The sequence below is a fragment of the Magnolia sinica genome, chromosome 13, assembly GCF_029962835.1.
Source record: "Magnolia sinica isolate HGM2019 chromosome 13, MsV1, whole genome shotgun sequence".
Taxonomy (NCBI): Eukaryota; Viridiplantae; Streptophyta; class Magnoliopsida; order Magnoliales; family Magnoliaceae; genus Magnolia; species Magnolia sinica.
The window spans coordinates 18409568-18429882 of record NC_080585.1 but is presented as its reverse complement, the minus strand read 5'-3'; the positions used below and the strand labels follow the sequence as shown (position 1 = coordinate 18429882).

Genomic DNA, 20315 nt, shown 5'->3' with positions numbered 1-20315 from the left:
TACCATGTGACGTGCAGTTGCTGACTTCATTTTCTTATTCATGAAAATACCCTTTGCACAATATTCTTTACAACAGATCTCAGCTTGAGATACGTTGTTTGAAACAACCCAAATGCACCTAATATTCAGATTTACTAAAATACATACTTACAGCCAGTGTTCTATAGCTAATCAATATCAGTCATGCTTCCAAAGAGCATGTAGAAAGTAGCTATCCAATAGTGTCCTGATGTACCCAGTCAGTACGAGTGGGTCCCATGGTGTGGTGATCCAGAATGTTTATCTGATGAGGCCCACCTTGAATGGGGGTGCCCCAAAACAGAAGTCCCCTTAGAATGGATTTGGATCTCACATCTCAAAGATTTTCTAGGCACCCCAACCATCCAAGGCAGGGCCCACTTGCATGGACTGGACACATCAGGGTGCTATTCATCTCCCAATGAATCATAACTGTTTGATTTCTCTATGCTAAATTTATAACAATCTCCTCAATCAGCACATCCAAAACATGCTTCTCCACTTCACCTACGACCTGATCAGCATCTTCTACAGCAAACCCCTTCAGCCAACCCAAATCCCAAACCCCATTCCCCACCAGCCCCTTGCATCTAAGATCTCTCCCCAACATTGAATAAAGACCGTTTGTACCAACAGCCCTATCACCAACCTTACCACAACGCCTCAAGTTCTCAATCCCATCAACCAGTTCATCCACCAACGGATCCAAAGTGACATCAACTTTCGGGCCACACATGTGGACCCATGCCATTGGATGGCTCCAATGGGCCACTCGACGGCTCTTGTGTGTCATAAACTCATTCGCACAGTCCAACAGGGGCCTATCACTCTTCATTCCAACTCCTTCCACACCATTTGTTTGAAAGAACATGTTTGGGTTTATATGCAGATCAAAGAGCTCTTCTGCACTGTTGAGGAATGACCGGCTACTCAAAAGCAGCTGTTTTAGATCAGCTCTGCCAGTTTTGCTGATTGCATTTTTGTTATCGGCGATTTGGTCAGCTACCTTTGAAGAATCAATTCTTCCTCCACGTTGTATGGACCCATGTATGATCTTGCATTCGCTTCCAGTGTTATCTGCAAGCAATCAAGCATTCCCCCGTCATATGCAGATACAATTACATGCATATATAATACCAAAGGGTGCATGGATAATACAATAATGGATCCGTGAACATAGATATATGGATACATAGGTCCAGTTCCGATGAACAAATGGTCATACCCGTATAAGAGATGCATGCAAAAGTACATACATACATACAATGTAAACATGGGTCTAGATCTACGAATGCAAAGAAGATCAACCTATCCTAGGCAATTTGCTTCACCTACATTTACATGCCGTTAAGAGTACACAGCTCCATGTGTTCTTGATGAAATTTTAGAAGATTACCGGGCATGTCAGCCAAGGCTATAGAATCTTTGAATACATCAGTATAACTTCCATGTGGCCCAAAACATCTGAGGGCATCATAGACCTGTTATTGTCTCAAACTTCCATGGCCTAGGCAGCCATTGTCCCTCTAAGAAGCTGGTTGTGGAAGGTCACCTCTACATAACTAGTTAGCAGGCTGACGTGTTCTTCATGATTTGAACTTTCTCAAGAAATAAGAGGTACTTGGGGCTTAGATGATTCACTTTCTAGCCTTTTCCCGCACAATCTATATAGACATCCACATGCTTACGGATACAGTCATGGATGCGTTCATACGTGAAGACGCATGCATGCATACATGCCCAAGTCCGGAAAATTGAAAACATCAGTTTTTTATCACTATAATTTGAGTAGAGACACAAGTCGTCATTGTCAAGGCTGCATTTGGATGCACAGGTGAGTAGAATTGCAAACATTCAGTTTTAATCAAGAAGAGATGAAAAACCAAACTGATGGGCTGGCTCTCAAAGGGCCAACTTGCAGTTTGAATGAATAATGCATCCAAACGAGGCCTCTACAATGCATTACCTTTTATATGAATTTCAGAGTCCTCTTTCCCTGTCTGTATAGGAAGTTGATCAGCAGGCAAAGTTCTTGTCGTTGTGGAATCAAAATCAATTTCATGTGTCGGATCAGTTTCCTTGTCATCTTCTTTGCACCGCTTATTCTCAGTCTGCATGAAAGATAATGCAATTATATTTCTGATCTATCTATTGAAGGATTGCTTACCATGCTTAAAAATAAATAAATAAATAAGAAAAAAGAAGAAGAAGACTTATACAGACTTGTGTTGGAAGCACAGCCCATGGCTGCTGATATGAGGTGAAAATATGCCCAATCATTGGATATGGCACTACGATCCACACGAATGTTCACAGTCGCCGTACACAAGGTATGCACATACCTCAATTCAAACCATCCAGATCGTGGGCCCCGTTGTGGTTGAGGTATAAGCCAAATATTACACTAAACAGGTGATCCTGACTGCATGATTTCTGCCTACTGATGGAAATCACAAGGAGAAGTATTTGCAAATGTAAATTCAAAAGGCAAGTGTCTGCTAATCGGAGGTGATGATTATCCAATCGATCTCATGGGTATATGCCCCATCTTTATTGGGTCCCACAATTTGGATGGTGGCCATATCAATGTGCATGGATAGTCACATTCTGCCAGAGCGTTCAGGTACAAGGTGCTGTTTTTGTACTAACAACATTGATATATGAGGACATTTGAGCAATACTCTACTCCATCGAAATGATTAAAATGGATCACTTGGACATGCCATCTTGATCTTTCATGATGTCTAAGAATGAGAAATGTACACTTGAATGAAATCAAATGCATGTCGGACTCATGCTAAGATGTTCTGGCCCATTGATCTGATTGGCCCTCCATGGTTAGCCCCCTAGGTTCAATCACTTGACAATCCGAACCCTTTGACTGGTGGCCCACTAAGTTCAAGGAATGGTCCACATTCAACAGGAAAGGCCACAGATTGATTAGCTAGCATCTTCTGATCTAAGAGAATTTTTAGGGCATCCCCATCCTCTTTGTAGCCCATCAGTTGACAATATGGATCACAAAACCATGGGCCCGACATGCACGGAACTGAAAAAGTCCTCTTTTTCTTTTCTTTTTTTGTGAATCCTAGATCCAAAATAGCTACGATGCAGAAAGGTATACAGTTTCAAGAAATTGAAGTTTCATGTAATTTGCTATTAGGCCTGAATCAATAGAAGATAATAATAAATCAAGGAAAACTCACAGCTGAATTTGTGGATGTGGATTCTCTTACTGGTTTTGCTATCTTTGTCCTGCTTTTCGTCGTCTGATTGGAATTCTGCGATTTGGGTTTCGCCGAGCTTGTCGTTTTACAATTTTGAGATGCAGCCTTTTGGGCAGAAGTGTGATTCTTCACTGGAATCAATCTGTTTTCAGGCTGTCTTGGCTTTGTAGAGATTGTCTTCACCTGAGTTTTTGACTCTATCACAGATTTCGTGTTCTCCTTCACTGGTTTTCTTTGTTCTGACAATGCATTTCGCACCTCCTTAGCTTTCTTTGGTATCTTGATCACCTCCTTTTTCTTTTGGTTTGGAGAAACAGAAGCTTTGATCATTTTGGAAGGTTCATCTGTAGTTTTTATGTTCTTCTGATTTTCTTTACTGATCAATCTATCGGATTCCTTCGATAATTTTCTTCTATCCGACAATGGCTTCCGCATCTCAGTCTTGCCTGCTTTGATTTCATCTGTTTTCAGCTGCTTGTAATTCAGAGAAACGGATTCAATTTTCTTGGAATTTTGATCGGCGGACTCCTTAATCTTTGATTCCTTGGCTACCAATGTGTTTAGTGTCTGTTTGGGTTCTGAATTTTCCTCTTCCAAACATGAAAAACGGAGTGGTTTTATGATTACAATAGGCGGCAATTCATTGTCCAATGTTTCCATGTGGAAGTCTTTACTGTCATGTTTTTTCAGTTGAGAGGAAGTGCCTGTGAGTCGTGATGGAAGTTTAAGGTCTTCAATATGGTTACTCTTTAGCAGTCCTTTGAATTGCATGGCTTCAATGACTTCCTTCAGTGTTTTATGCTCTGGATCTAACATCTGATCTTTGAATTGTGGCTTTCTCGCCTTCGGCATATCGATATTGAAGATGGGCTGGCGCCCATACAAGGCCATTTTAGTATCCGGTTTTTTATTTGGAGGAGCTGTTTGTGATGAGAAGTCCTCAAGACCCATAAGCTTCGCAATTAAATTCGGTGTTTTCACTTCCTTCCGTGGTGATGATAAGGAAATTGAACCATTTGACCTTACCTTTTGATCGCTACATGAACTCTTGAATCCACTATTCGGAGAAACTGTCAGCAATCGGCTCGAACTTGCAGGCGGGCCATCTGAAAGCGAATCAAATTGCCACCGGCTCGAAGAAACCATCTGTTCATCGGAAGGGATTGACAGCAGGTTTTGCCTGTAGAGGCTGTCTCTAATCACTTTCCTGAGTTCCTCAATGCAAGACCCATCAACAGAATTACGCGGCTCGACGAAATTCCCTGAAGACCCAACAACAGAATTCCGCTGCTCGATGCAATTCCTTGAAGACCCATCAACAGAATGTCGTGGCTTGATGAAATTCCCTGAAGACCCAACAACAGAATTCCGCTGCTCGATGCAATTCCTTGAAGACCCATCAACAGAATGTCGTGGCTTGATGAAATTCCCTGAAGACCCAACAACAGAATTCCGCTGCTCAATGCAATTCCTTGAAGACCCATCAATGGAGTTCCGTGGATCAACATTATTCCTTGAAGAACCATCAAAAGAATTCCGCGGCTTGATGCAATTCCTTGAAGACCCATCAACGGAGTTCCATGGATCGACATAATTCCTTGAAGACTCATCAACAGAATTCCACAGATAGACATCATTCCTTGAAGACCCATCAACAGAATTCCGTGGCTTGATGCAATTCCTTGAAGACCCATCAACGGAATTCCACGGATACACATCATTCCTTGAAGATCCATCAACAGAATTACGAGGCTTGATGCAATTCCTTGAAGACCCATCAACAGAATTCCACGGATAGACATCATTCCTTGCAGACCCATCAACAGAATTCCATGGCTTGATGCAATTCCTTGAAGACTCATCAACGGAGTTCCATGGATTGACATAATTCGTTGAAGACCCATCAACAGAACTCCGTGGCTTCTCTAATAGCTTCTTGTGATTTTCATTTCGGAAACTATTCGAACCCATTTCTCTGACACCAGCCTCTTCTTCTTCTATGTTCACCTCCTGCTTTCTCTTCGCCTGGGCCACCATCTTTGAAGCTTCTTGCAGCTTTCCGAGCATGATCAGAGACTCTTGGAGATCCAAAGCACCCCTCAAAAGATCCCTTGCAATATGTCCAGACTGCCCGTCCAAATCGATCCCCCTTGACCACGAATCAATCATCATATTCAGCTTATCAGCTCCTTGTGAAACCTGCTTCAGCTGAAATGAAGGCATGGCCGTGGCCTTCTTCTCTTCCTTTGCTCTAAGAGACGGATGTGGCTCCTTCCTAATAATTCCCCTTTCAATGACCACGGGCCCCACCATCGTAGAAGTAGTCTTGGATTTTCTGTCTGTCCTGCATTGATCAGTCTCATTTGAATCTTCATTTACGACATGAACGCTCCTTTTCAATGAACTGTGGACAGCTGATCTTAGATTGTCTTGAGGCATTTCTACAACAGAAAAATCCATTGAAATGGTCAGATGCTACACGGAATATAAATCTCTACTGACGACGGAATTTTCCGAACACTTGTATATTTCTAACTTGCGTAAGATTGATTGCAAAAGTGCATAAAAGATTATAAAATACTCACATTCATTCAATCAAAGAAGAACAAAAGGAAGATGAAAAATCATTTGGCGCCAAAAAAAAAAAAAAACTAACTGTAGTAGATGTAGACAACAAACAGAAGATTGGTTTTTTTAATTGATTTTTCGAATTTGAGTTGATGGGTGTGTTTGGATTCTCTTCCTTAAGCAAAAATAATTTAGAAATTTCATTGTCAGATTGATTTCTGGCATTTCTAATCACAGGTCATCTGTAGCTGATCCTTTGCAATAGTTCCAACAAATAATAATAATAATAAACAAAAAAAAAAGGAAAAAAGAAAAGAAAATGGCCCACCTGAAAAATGAAGGATATCAGTTATGAAATTGGAAATTGAGTGGAGGAAATTGTAATCTGAGAAAAACCCACAAAGGGCCTTCCACGATGGGAGGTTTCTATGGAAAATAACTGATACATGATCCGTTGCATCCTATCTGGTGAGTGCTTGCACTGTGTTAAATTGTGGTGACTTGTCCCCCATTAATCTGAGATGCATGGACGTCGATCCTGACCGTCTGAATCATGGGACCGTTGAAAATGACTTGAAATTGAACTGATCATATAATTTTAGTCATCTGGTTGGTGTCTGTCAATGGGATTGTAGACTAGTATTTTTTCAGTGGTTCAGATTTTAGTAAGCATAATCGGATGGTGTAGGTTGATTGGTCGGTGAGGTTTTTGGGCCATGCTCTATCCACAATAGGGACCAGGTTCGCACGCTTGGGATCGATACAAATACGTGCCATGTGCATGTGGATCAGTCACCACCGTTTACCACGATCAAGCGAACGCACACAGAGCATGCGAGACTTAACCCGCGTATACTGAGCATATCATCTGCCCATTGTAATCCGAGAAGCACTTTGCTACTCTGGCAGACTGTGATGGATGATACGCATGCACTTAAAAATTACAAACTTGGAATACAATTAATTTAAAATAATCTGTCTAAGTTATGGGTCGTAGTCTACATGTGTCATGAGATTATTAGATTATCTGAATATCAGATTGGCGGACAACTATTGGACGGCTAAAATGAAAGTTTTTAACGAGAAACAGGTGTCCATCTATCAGAGGTTAGAATTTTTCAACGAAATTATTATAAGAGACTCAGTTACATTGATTTTGACAACTTGATAGGTTAGTTTTAGTTAGTTTACGTCACGTGTATAATTTCTGAGTGGCTGTGCATCAAGTGTCATACGCAGCCGGAGTATCAACTCCCCGAATTGAACTGTGTGTCTGTTTGAGAGAGATGTACACGCATGAACTACGAGTGTGTATACTCGTGGATGTATGTGTAACAATCCAGACCGCTTAAATTAGAGGCCCCATTGTAGGTGTAGCTCTAGAATCACACTGATCAGTTGATCTCAACCATCTAATCTTGAAAAATGAATTTAACTGTTCATTTGTGGCTGCCAGATGGATGGTTAGGACCATCCAGCGATTTTCAGCCCATGCTCCACTAAAAATCGGGCTAACGATTTTGGACGGTCTTGGTTGACGATGTCAATGGGTTGCACGAAGAATATCCTAGATCTCTGTACAACTCTACCATATGCACGATAAAAGAGTCACCACCACTTTAAAATGGTAGTGAACTATCATAGCCCTTTTTTTAAGTACCGTTGATATTTTCAATATAAGGGGCGGGTTCCTGTGAAAATGTAGTAGAGTAAGGTTATTCTAGAAGTGGTGTGTATGTGGAATCTAAACCGTCCACAAGGGTTGGCCTATGATGAAATTAGGATGCCTTGTATATCAGGCCGATCCAACCATTAGGTGAGCCACCAGGTGAATTTAGTGGTTTTTGGGGTTGTTGTTGTCCAATTTTTTCACATGGTGTGGCCCATAAGATGATTGGATGGGCCTGATTTTCGGCATTCCATCATCGTTACAGTGGGGCTCACTTGATGCGAGGATTGGATGGCATACACACAGCATGGTGGAATCAATACAGGCAGTTGAACGGTGTTTCGTTGGCACACTTATAGAGCCCAGGATCTTATACGCGTGTGAGATTTCACAGTAATGTATGGGCTTTATCCACACCATCCATTCATTTTCCATATCATTTTAGAATATAAGCCCAAAAATAGACAGTTATAGGACTCAAGTGGACCACACGGTGGGGATTAAACACTTACCGTTCATTATCTTTTTTGCTCAGTAGAGAAGTTTTGGATCAAGCTGATATTTGTGGTACGTGACCTTATGAAGAGGTTGGATGCCAATTAACCATCAGCAAAGGCCTTAGAAAGGTTTCAATGGTAGGTGTCATTATCTACCTTTCAATGGTAGGGGTCCTTTTGAACCTTGGATCTGCTTAATTTTGAGCATGTACCTTAAAGTGATAGGACAAAATGACAAAGGGTGTGAATAAATCCCATACATTACTGTAGACCTTATAGTTATTTTCATAATATTATAGCGTACTAAACAAATTTGATAGGACATGATGTATGTGTTTTATCCATGCTTTTTATTTTTTCCAATTATTCTGGCAAATCGAATCATGTCCAAAGCTCAAGTGTACCGTAACCTATGAAACAGTGGTATAATGTCTTTTGCGGATGAAACCTTCGTAGGTTTCAAGTCATGTTTATCTGTTATCCAACTTGTTTATAAGGTTAGGAATATATGGATTAATGAGTGTATATATATATATATATATATATATATATATATATATATATATATATATATATATATAAATTAATTAATTAATTTTTTAAATTTTTTTAAGGCCTTAAAAAAATTTCAACAGTATCCCATGATTTAAAATGGACTGATAAAACGGATGGACGGTGTGGATAAGACATATACATAACAGTGGCCCCCATCAAGTTTAGTAAGTATGCAGTTTATATGTACGGTGGGGTAGTACCCAATCCGTGTCCTCTTCAATGCTCCACCCCCTCTGTTTTTCAGTGAGGACGTGGATTGCGTCCTACCCCGCCCGTCTCTAGCCCCGAACAGGCGGTTCTGTGGGTGGGCCCACCGTGATGTATCTGTTTATCGACGCCGTTCATCTCTTTCTCAGGTTATTTTAAGTTATGCAGTAACAAAAGGTAGATATAAATTATAATGCTAAGTGAAACAAAGATGACTCTTGCATTTAATGCTTTGTGCATTAATTACAACCAAGTTTATTATTTGGTGTGGTCCACTTAAGCGTTGGATATCTCTTTTTTTTTTTAAATGCTTAAAATTATCTGGAAAAATATATGGACGGCATGGATAAACAGTTACATCACGGTGTGCCCTCCCACAGAACTGCCCGTTCGGGGCTAGATACGGGCAGGGGTGGTACGCAATCCGCGTCCATGCGTTGTCGCGTTTTTATAATTGAAGGGTACTTTGGTCATTTGACACCTAAAAGCGTAACCATATCCACACGTATGATATTCCTAAACTCATTCACAAGTCTCTTCGGTAAAAGCTGTCCGGAATTAACCTTTTAGGTGGCCGACGTCATCAATGAAACAGATGCCCGCTAGCCTCACCTTTACCTTTACACGTGGCACACGTGCAAGCTAGTATGTCCGTAGGCCATCTTAGCCGTGGATAAGGTGAGACCTGCCAGGAAGATGAAGTGGCATAAAAATGAGGCTTGTCCATTGATTAGTCAGGTCACGCCTGTGTGAAAACCGTGAACGGTGTGGCCCACCTGATCATTGGACAGACGTTATCAGACACTAAGTCGGGGCTAGTGGTTTGCATTTACAAGATCTGGACCGTCTATCTGCTGGGCCCTACTTTAGGTGAGCAAAATGGCAAAAATCACATTTATCTAACGAGCATAACTGCCCATTGGACGACTTTGGCCCATTGAACAATAGCCGTTGAGCTCTCTGACCACCCAACTGACATCCTCAAAACTCATCCATCAAATTGATATATATTTCGTTTGGGCCTTATTTAGATTAGGCCCACTAAATGAATGGTTCAGATGTCTGCATGTATGCTGCATGTAAGTTTTCTCTCCTTTTGACAGTTTTCTTCGACTCGTGAGGGATTTTATTTTTTTCACTTGTCAACAACACAGCCGGACGGTAGAATTAAATAAGGTGTAAATGGGCTAAAAGCCCAATGGGCCGGATAGGCCCGCCCGCTTTTGACCGGGTTTGAACAAATTAGCCCGGACCATTGCTGGGCTTGGGCTTTGAATGCTTCGCCCAGTAAATTATTCGGGTTTTGACGGGTTGAAGTCATCTTAGCCCGAATCACCCAACTCGGGTCCAGACCAACCCGACTATCACATGCCCACCGCACATCAGCCAACCCTACATACATATGCCATTCTAATGCTCCATCAGGCAACCATGCATCTTGAATGTAGACCGTTGGTTTATTTTTATTTCCATGTGCAGTTTGTAGACCTCTTGATTAACGGATGGATTACGAGCATTCAGATAAAAAATAGGGATTTTATAATTTTGACTGGGTCGAACCTATCTTTTCTAGGGTTGGGCTTGGACTTACTACACAAATCCAGACCAAGTTCAGAACCGGCTTGGGGGTTAGATATTAAATATTGGGCCGGAGCCAAGAGTAGCCCGGTGCAGCCCAAGCTGGGCCTGAGCCAGCGCTCGGCGCAACCCAAGAAGTAGACTGGGCTGTCATGCATGGATGATTTTGTTATTGAATTTGTGGACCAAAGAAAAAAAAAAAGAAAAAATAGAGTACAGACCCATACTATACACCACATGTGCACTCAATCCCATGATCTAGTGCTGAAATAAGGTACACATACCGTTGAGCGGTGGAGTAGGACCTTCACTTCTAGAGTGCTTGAATGTGGTCAATGGCGAATGTTGCAGAGTATTTGGAGATGGATGGTGGCACATGTGGTGATGGCCTTGCATAATGGACGTGGATTGTGTCCTACCCCCGTGTATCTCTTGCCAGGCAGTTCTATGTAGGGGTGTACACAAACCGGGCTAGCCCAGTTAACTCGCTCGACTCGGCCTGAAAAAACTCGACTCGGCCCGACCCGGAACTGAGTTCAGGTCAGGACGGGCTAGTTCTACAGCCTGAAACTGAGTTCGAGCTGAGTTCGGATACGTCCAAGTTCGGCCCAACTCGGTCCGAAATCCGACTCGACCCGTCCCGACTCGCCATATTATATATACCCCTTTTAAAAAAACCCTAGGTCGCTTTCCCCTTTCCCTTTTGAGAAAATGCCCGACCCCAGCTATCCCCACCAAACCCTCTCCCCTGCTCGCTCTCTCCCTGCCCGACCCCACCAAATCTCTCTCTCTCTCTCTCTCTCTCTCTCTCTCTCTCTCTCTCTCTCTCTCTCTTTCTCGGCTCTCCACCTCTCTAAGCTCTCTCTCTCTCTCTCTCTCTCTCTCTCTCTCTCTCTCTCTCGCCCGACCGGTAGAAGCCGTCCGCCTTTCTCTGATCGTCCGACCAGCAGGGTCGTCCGCCTCTCTGCTCGTCTGACCACCAGAAGCCGTCCGCCTCTTTTTGCGAGGCCGTCCGCCTCTCTCTGCTCATCCGACCACCAGAGGTCGTCCGCCTCTCTTAGTCTCTGCTTGTCCGACCACCAGAGGTCGTCCACCTCTCTCTGCTCGTCCGTCCGTCCAACCACCAGAGGACCTCCGCCTCTCTCTGCTCGTCCGTCCGTCCAACCGCCAGAGGACCTCCACCTCTCTACTCTTTTGCCGTCCGTCCAGCAGAGCTCGCTCGTCTTTCCGTTCAACCGCAACGAGTATGATTTCTCTCTCTCTCTCTCTCTCTGAATTCCAAATCTCTCTCTTTTTGGTGTTTATTTCATAATAATAGGAGATTCTGAATCCAAGACGCCAAACACAATTAAATAATTTAGAAACCATATATTCGAAATCAGACATTGCCCAACGAGTTGAAGTTACGGCTCACCAGATCATTGAGCTACTGAGTTGCCCAGATTGGATGGTGGGCCTCAGTGAGATTGAACGAACGTCATGCCAAACAGACGGCCGCAGCAAATGCGTTCTTAGTCGGCGGAAATTTCAACGAGAAATGACAAGATACAACAGTTGTATCTGAAGCTCTGATATAGCCATTTTTCTCCTGCCAACATGTCATATGTTTAGAGCATCCAATCCGTGAAAAAAGGTGGACCTCACACTATAGTTGTATTTTATGAAAATCAGACCGATCCAATTATAAAATCAGGAAATAACATCATCAAAAATCAACGGACAGCCAATTGTAGAACTCAGTGTAGTGGTGTAGTGCTGTCCACAGAATGAGTGAATCATATTGATTTTGAATATTATTAGATTTTCACAAGCATCATTCATTTTACAAGGATTGAATTTTACATACACGTGACATGCTAGCACAAAAACAATGGTTGTATCATAAACTCTACTGTAGCAACTGTTTTTTATTTGTAGCAGTCCCTCAACTGCCTTATCTGTCGCGAATCCTGTCACCGAAAGTCCCAGAACTGAAAAGGACGGAGCATGCCCCAACGCTGATCTATGTTGAAAGACTCAAACCACCAATACGGGATCTTGTTGAGTTGAATGTGAACCGTTATTGTATTTCTCTTCTTAACCATTTAAATGGTGGCCATAAATCAAAAGGTTAAGATTTTCCTATAGCACAGTCCATTCGCGGTGAGAAAACCATGTGCCCCACTTGTGATTGTCGAGAAACTAGCCTGAACTCATGTTCGAAACTCATGTTCGAGAAGTTGGTGATGTTGACCCGGTGACCAGGCCGGGTCGGGTTCGAGCATGGTGCGGCTGTTGAACGGGCTGAGGCTAGTTCAACTCGACCCGACCCGTGTACACCCCTAGTTCTATGGGTGGGATGTATCTGTTTATCCACAATGTCCATCCCTTCATTTAGCTTATTTTAAGGTATAAGTACAAAACTGAGGCATATCCAATGCTCAAGTGGACTACACTACAAATGACTTTTGCATTTAATGCTCTGTAAATTTAATGCAAACTAAGTTTATTATTTTGAGATATGTGGATAGAAATGAGGTAGATCCAACTCTCAAGTAATCCACACCAAATAATAAATTTAGTTTGCATTAAATTTACAAAACATTAAATGCCAGAGTAACATGTGGTATGGTTCACTCGAGCATTGGATCTACCTTAATTTTGTGCTCATGCCTTAAAATGATCTAATAAAAAGAATGGACAACATGGATAAACATATACTAGGACACAATTCACATCCTTGCATAATATCACACTAGCCTACGTGAGGCACTTGAACTCTCCAAGATGGTGGGTCAACAATGCATGCTCCCCTTGTTGACATTGACATGTGGGGCACTTGAAGGTAGACAATTTAAGAACTCTATTAGGTGGCTCCACATGATTATTGGACTGGCTCATACTATTGGATTATCATGATGAGCATAGTAGTAGGCTCCATTATGATTGTGATCTTTAAAAATGTGTGGTGTTTAAAAAAAGCATGTGGCATATGTAACACACTTAAGGTGCTTGAAGATGAGTGACATTACATGTAGAGCACTTGGAAAGATTGGTCGTTTCCTTTCCTCTCCTTTGAGAGATTGGCGATGATATCGACGTTTGGTTGTCTCATAAAGGTTGGAGCATTTAACATGATGAACTTCCGAAGATTATATTATAGATTGTGTGATAGAAATTAAAAGTGATTTTGATGTAGCCGCATGTGTGAAATTTGTAGTTATTTGATGTTCAAGTGCAAAGACAATGACTTTAGATAATTTATTATTAATACTTTATCGATTGGATAAATATGAAAAGATCATGTCCACACATGGCTCACATGGATATATTGAACGGTTATAATCAAGTGGAGCACACATGTGCATTGGCCCACTATTGATTGAGTGGACCACATATGATCGCATGAAATCTTAGTTATGATCAGGTGACCCGTGTGTACCACACATAGAATACAAATGTCTAAATTATGGGTCTCAATTTTAGATCTATCATGGCTAAAAAAAAATATGCTTATTCTATTATCTCATTATTAGATTAGTGGATTTTTATTGGATTATTAAAATTGAGAAATATCCAATGGTCCCATTTCAAGAACGTGTTAGAATCAAAGGTTAGGATAATTCAATTAATCTGATTTTTTATTTTTTATTTTACTTTGATTTAGAGATGGCGGGTTCCACAGTTTAGTAGGATTAATTTGAGTTATATGTGTCACATGTACAATTTCTAAGTGCCTGTGTATCAAGCTTCACACTCGAGTATCAAATAACTCTTTTCCAGTTGCATATGTGCAGATGGGGGAGATAAGATGGGCGGCTTTGGCCTGTCACAAGCTCCTATGTTGGACAGAACTGGGCCTAGCCCTGACCTGGCTTGTTGACGGCCCCACTTGCCATTGAAATGTTATCGGGCCCACCAAAGCTTTAGATCATGCTAATGTTTGGTTTTTTAAGTATTTAAGTGAGACTAGCATTAATGAAGGAGTTGGATGGTATGTAAACATCAAGGTCTTCTCTGGGGAAGCAGATTGCCAGCCACCCCCTAAGCCCTGGACCACACGAGGACTGCAGGAATGTCCTGCCCTCAGAAGTTAGGTGGGACCCACTGCTCTCAAAGTTTGGATGGGAAACGGATTGGCTACTACCCCAGCCACCAGCCAATGGCTGATGGTCGGTGATCTGTGGGCCCCACCATGATGTATGTGTTTCATCCATGCCGTCCATCTATTTTTATAGATCATTTTATGTTATGAGAGAAAAAAATAAGATATATATAAATTTAAAGTGGACCACATTACAGGAAACAGTGTTGAATGAACTTTGACCATTAAAAGCGTTTTGGGGCAATAAAAGATTTGGATCAAGCTGATATTTATTTTTTCCCTTCATCTGGGTCTTTTTAACCCAATCAACAGATTGGATGTCAAATTAACAGTACAGTGGGCCTTAGGAGGATTTTAATGATGGATATCCAATCATTATTGTTTTCCTGTGGTGTGGTCCATCTGAGATTTATATCCCTATCTTTTTTTTGTATAAATCCTAAAATGATCCGTAAAAATGGATGAAACAAATACATTATGGTGGGGTCCGCAGAGCACCGACCACCAGCCACGGGGCTGGTGTCAGGGAGAGTAACCCATCCGTCTCCGTTTGGATGGGGCATATATTTATGTTTTCCCATCATCCATGTCTGTGTGACATAATCCACCGGTTGGATGGAAAATAACCATTTCAATGGTCCCTAGGAAGTTTTTAATGGTGAGCATTAAATCGCCACTGTTTTCTTCTAATATGGTCCACATGAGATTTGGATTTGACACATCTTTAGTCTCATGCTGTAGAATAATATGAAAAATAAAATAAAATAGAGGACCAGCAAGTAGCCACCACAATAGGCAACCTGTGCATATGCATCAACTCATGTTAACCACAAATATAAATAATCAGCCCAATCCCAAACTTAAGTGGACCACACCGTAAAATCACTGCTAGAACCATAATTTCACATGGTTTGGGCTATTGACTTTTTGGATCCGGGAGCCATCACATGACGAACCGGTTGGTGGGACTCAGGAATGATTCTACCCTGGTCGCACCTCCGATGTTCCACGTGGCGTGCCCCCCACAGGAGTTTTCAATCTACCTGATTACTATGCTCAGGTTATTTCATGAAGTTTCAAATCTGACAGACGGAGTAGATTTCACGGGCTTTGTGTGGCCCACCCTGATGTCTGTATTTTATTTAGGCTGTCCATCCATTTGGACAGATCATTTTAAGGCATGATTAAAAAAGGAGGCAAATCTAGGCCCTGTTTGGATGATGGATTATTAAAATAATGTAGGGTAAAATTCACATTATAATTTTTTACTTTAATTGGATAATGCTTGTATCAAATCAAGATAATCTTTTGAAATCACTATGTAATATGGAGAGGCCGAACTGTGTTGACATTGCATACTTCTGTAGGCCCCATCATAATGTGCTGTATCCATACCATCCATCTCTCTTGTATGATCATTTAATTAAATGGGACAAAAAATGAAGCAGATCCAAATAAGACATGGACCGCACCTTAGCTAGCATGGGAAATGAATGCCTGCACCATCCATTTTTAGAGACACGTCTTAAAATGATTTTGCAAAGTCGATGGATGGTGTGGCATAACATATATCGACGGAATCATCTCCATGTGTATCTAGCTAGTGAAATTAATTTACTAATGAAAAGTGGAGATGTGAGACTAATATTACATATCATTACTACTTTATTTTCCATTAAAATAAAGTTGTAATGATAATTATTACTTGTTTACCATAAATTATGGCTCATTATTGTTGGAATCACTAAGGGTGTATTTGAATTACGTCAAATCACAATAATGTAACATAATGAGTAGTAACAAAGTAATAATTATCATAAGAAGAAAAACATAATATTGTTCTTATGCAATATTTCTCTTCCATTTTCACTGCAACATGTAAACTACTTTTATTGGTTAAATAGATTTAGATATAAATTTTCTTTTATATGTGTTATATTTATGCCATTTAACTATTTTAAACGTGGTTGTGGGTAATTGCATGTATCCGTAGGGATTAATCTCACTTCAAAAAAGAGGTTAAGGACACCCTGTGTATTCAAAAAAATTTAATAATTTAATACATGCCTTAAAAATGCAGAAGATTCAGTACTTTTGATGACCTTAAGAAGTTTTCAATGGCAAACATTCAATCCCTACTGCTAGCAATGTGGTCCATTTTGAATTTGTGTTTGCTTAGATGTTTATCTCATTCACCCATGTTGATATAAAACAAACACCATAGTGGGGCCATGAACCTATGACACGTCAACCTACATCTACCCATTCATGCTATGCCAAGATTTCAAAGGATTCCAGTGATTTGATGGTTGGCTACATCTGATCAAAGAAAAGCAGTAATTGCTACATTACTGTTGTGGGGAACATATTCTGACCTATCGTCAACAGGCCAAATCGAGTGTTCTAACGGCAATAGGTGTGACCCTACAGTCCAAGCACCCTTACCTCTCGTCCAACCAGGAGGAAGACCCCATCTCCCAGTATCGGGTCGAGCTTGACAGCCGAGCTAGACCTCAACGAATATGCCGGGCTCGACCTCCTCAGATTAGAGCCCAACCAAGAACAACTTGGCCTCTCGCCATCATGTCAACCTCGGCTCCAATGATAGATTGAGCCCGACCTAGTCGGCGTTGCTGTTCCTCCGCGATCCGCACCAAAGATCACAGAGACCATCTCAAATACGGTTCTTCTCACCGAAGATCTAGAAAGATCATCACCGCGTGTAAACTCAGAATCTTACTAGGATTCTGTCCCCGCCAAAGTAGGCACGACCGCACCCTACGCCACCGCCTCTTCCCATCTATAAATAAGAAATCCTCAGAAGGAGAATGTACACATAATCTCTAGCCCTATACCGACCCGGATTACTGACTTTGGCATTGGAGAGTTCCTGACATGAGCCCGAGTCCACTTTATTTGCTCTTTATGCATATTAAGGAGTCAAGGAGGGATGACCAAATTTATGCATTAATAATTACTACAGCATCCAGTAATCAAAACACGTTGTAAGATTTAAGTGAACCACCCTACAAGAAAATAATTAAGATAAAATATTTACCACTGAAAAATTAGAAAACTCACGAAAGTTTTTGATCAATCTTATATTTATGTTTCACTTCGTTAAGTTCATCTTAAAGGTTGGATGGCAGATGAACATCCAGGTGGGCACTAAGAAGGTTTCAATGGTGGGCCAATGTAAGAATTCAAACCGGCTCCTTTTTTAGGATCATACCCTAAAATAATCTATTAAACTGGATGGACGGCATTGATTAAATACAAACATAATGGTGGCCGCAAAGAGCCCCCACCAGGACCGTCCGTCTCTAGATAAGTACTGGTACGGTAGCACGCCATCCGCGCCCCAAGGGCCGTAGCTTGGGTGTTGCATTCTCTCTACAATCAATGTGGGTTCCCTAAAAGGGTGTGGATTAGTTGACCGTTGGCCCACCTTAATGTCTTTGTTGTATAACCACTCAGTCCATCAGTTTTTTTCAACTCATCGGAGGACATGGTCGTAAATGAAATAGATTCAAATTTAAAGTGGACCACACTGCACAAGATAGTAGTTATTTAAAAACTTCTCGTGGGCCATAGAAGTTTTGGATCAAGCTGATATCTATGTTTTCCCTTCATCCAAGTTTGTGTGACCTTATCAAAAAGTTGGGTGGCACGTAATGTTTACGATGGGCCCTAGGATTTTGTTCAATGGTGAGCATTTAATGGCGACAATTTTACGTGACTTTCATGTGCTGTGGTCCAATGGAGATACGAATATGCTTCGTATTTGGGACAATGGCTAAAATGAGCCATTAAAACTGATGAACGAATTGGATTATCCAACACATGCATCAAGGTGGGCCCCACGGTCAGGGACTCACCAACAAGTTGTTACCTCGGATTTACGTAATCCACTAACGTTGCCGGGGATTTGAAAAAGCTAGTGCTTTAGAAGCTTTCCTTTTAATTTTTTTTTCTTCTTCTTATTCGAAAGCTGAAAACTTATGTTATGAAAGTGGATTTTTAGGGTATGAAAAAAAGGTTTTGAACAAAAATATTCCTTACCTATAGGGTAAAGTAGTTAAAAAAAAAGTAAATATATTTTTATCTTTATTGGTCCATATATACAGATAGAGGTCTGGTTTGATAAGTTAGATTTTATTCGTGTTGAATAAAAAAATGTGAGTGCTAGGCGGATTAGCTACTTACAGGTTGAGTAGCCAAACTCACTACTGAAGTGAAGTCACCAGGTTCTATGGGCCCACCATGGGCCCACCATGATGTATGTTTTGTATCCAAGCCGTCAATCTATTCGAAGAGTTCATATTAGGGTATTAAAAATTTTCAGAGGGCCACAAAAGCTTTTGGTCAAGTCAATGTTTGCGCTCTCCCTTCTTTTATATAAATAACTTTTTGTCAAGCCAATGTTTGTGTTTTCCCTCCTTTTATATATGCTTTAACGCGTGAGCAAGTTAGATCTCAAATAAACATCATGGTGGACATTAGGAAGTTTTCAACTGTGGATGTCACTCTCCACATTGTTTTCTATGGTGGGGTCCACTCCAGCTTTGGACCTGCCTCGTTCTTAGATCATGTCTTAAAATGATATTTCCAAATGAATGGACGGTATGAATACAACGCACACATCATGGTGGCCCCACGTAACTTGGTGACGTCACTTCAGTAGCGAATTTGGCTATTCCGTTAGTAACTAAACCGCGTCCAAGAGGTGGAGGCGGAAAGTCTGCCACGTGTCCCTTGATTATCATCCTACCTATTCGGGTACGGAAGCAGGACCGACCATCACATGTGCCATGCTAGAATCATAAACACCAGAAAAAGTCACACGCACTTTAATTTGAAATGAAGATGGCAGCAACTCCCTCGTGACAATTCCAGATTTGTAGCCCTCGGGATATACACCAGACATACGGCATCTTTACAGATAATCGGATCCATTCAAGGCGTGGGTCCACCTTCAGATGGGCAACTTCCCAAAAACCACACCATCCAGATGATGCACAAGATCCGTTCGGCAGATCTTCATGGAAAGGGAAACTCGGAATCCGGTGGCGTCAGTTGAATTGTGGTCCATAGGCAATCATTGATTGGGCCTACTTTTCAACTAGATCCGAATTCCTAACGTTGTGCATAGGCCAGACGGACGGTGATGATCACGAGCAATTTGGAGAGGTCCCAAAGATAATTAATCCAGAATTTCAAATATAGCGGTCGCAGGTTCCTCCGCTTAAACCTAGGTGGGCCCACCATGATGTTTGTGACAAATCTACCCGTCCATCCGTTTTTGTGAGATCATTTTAGGACTTCACACAAAAAGTGAGCAGGATCGAAGACTTAAGTGGGCCTCATTTACACCCAGATCCATAGCTTAAGTGGTAGAACGAGTGAAAGATACCTCGTTTCAACACTCAGGTCTTGGCATCACTTCCTTAGAGGGGGTGGCTATCAGTGAAGTGTAAACTGACAATCAGTATACTAACAAGCTAACAAAAAAAAAAAAAAAAGATAGGGCCTCATTAAAGGAAAAGGTGGGCAGGAAAATACGTTGAAACCTCTCTGCTTCGTACTCATTCCTAATGGGATGAACCGAGAACACAAATATTACTCTGATTTAAAACTTCCGAAATTTTCAACTATGGACGTTCAATCCCCACATTTTAAGCTGGATACAGCTCATTCTACTCCCATATCCTAAAATGAGCTCATAAAATGGATGAGAGAAATGAATTTCTCTCCAACATCCCGGTGGGCCCCACCTATGTTCCCATGCCAGGACCTATGTTCCCATGCCAAGAACTTACTACGAAAGGTTTTCACAGGACCTATCCACGTCGGCCCATTTATATGTGTGGGTCCACCGTGACATGGTCCACTTGAGTTTTGGATCAATCTGA

General features: G+C 41.4%; 1 protein-coding gene across 1 annotated transcript; it reads right to left on the bottom strand.

Annotated features, from left to right (window-relative positions):
* LOC131223060 (uncharacterized) lies at positions 1-6261 on the bottom strand. Its single transcript, XM_058218348.1, has 4 exons — positions 6142-6261; positions 3225-5686; positions 1985-2129; positions 1-1095 (listed from the first exon to the last, which is right to left on the bottom strand). Exons 2-4 carry the CDS (start codon positions 5682-5684, stop codon positions 464-466), a joined length of 3237 nt encoding a protein of 1078 aa, XP_058074331.1. The 5' UTR covers positions 5685-5686; positions 6142-6261; the 3' UTR covers positions 1-463.
* Positions 6262-20315: the final 14054 nt, after the last annotated feature.

Excerpts from the sequence above, each read along its gene's own strand:
- LOC131223060 (XM_058218348.1), bottom strand. The coding sequence starts at position 5,684 with ATGCCTCAAGACAATCTAAGATCAGCTGTCCACAGTTCATTGAAAAGG. Across the intron at positions 2,130-3,224 it reads CCACATCCACAAATTCAGCT|ACTGAGAATAAGCGGTGCAA; the intron begins GTGAGTTTTCCT and ends TCTTTCATGCAG. Across the intron at positions 1,096-1,984 it reads CTCTGAAATTCATATAAAAG|ATAACACTGGAAGCGAATGC; the intron begins GTAATGCATTGT and ends GATTGCTTGCAG.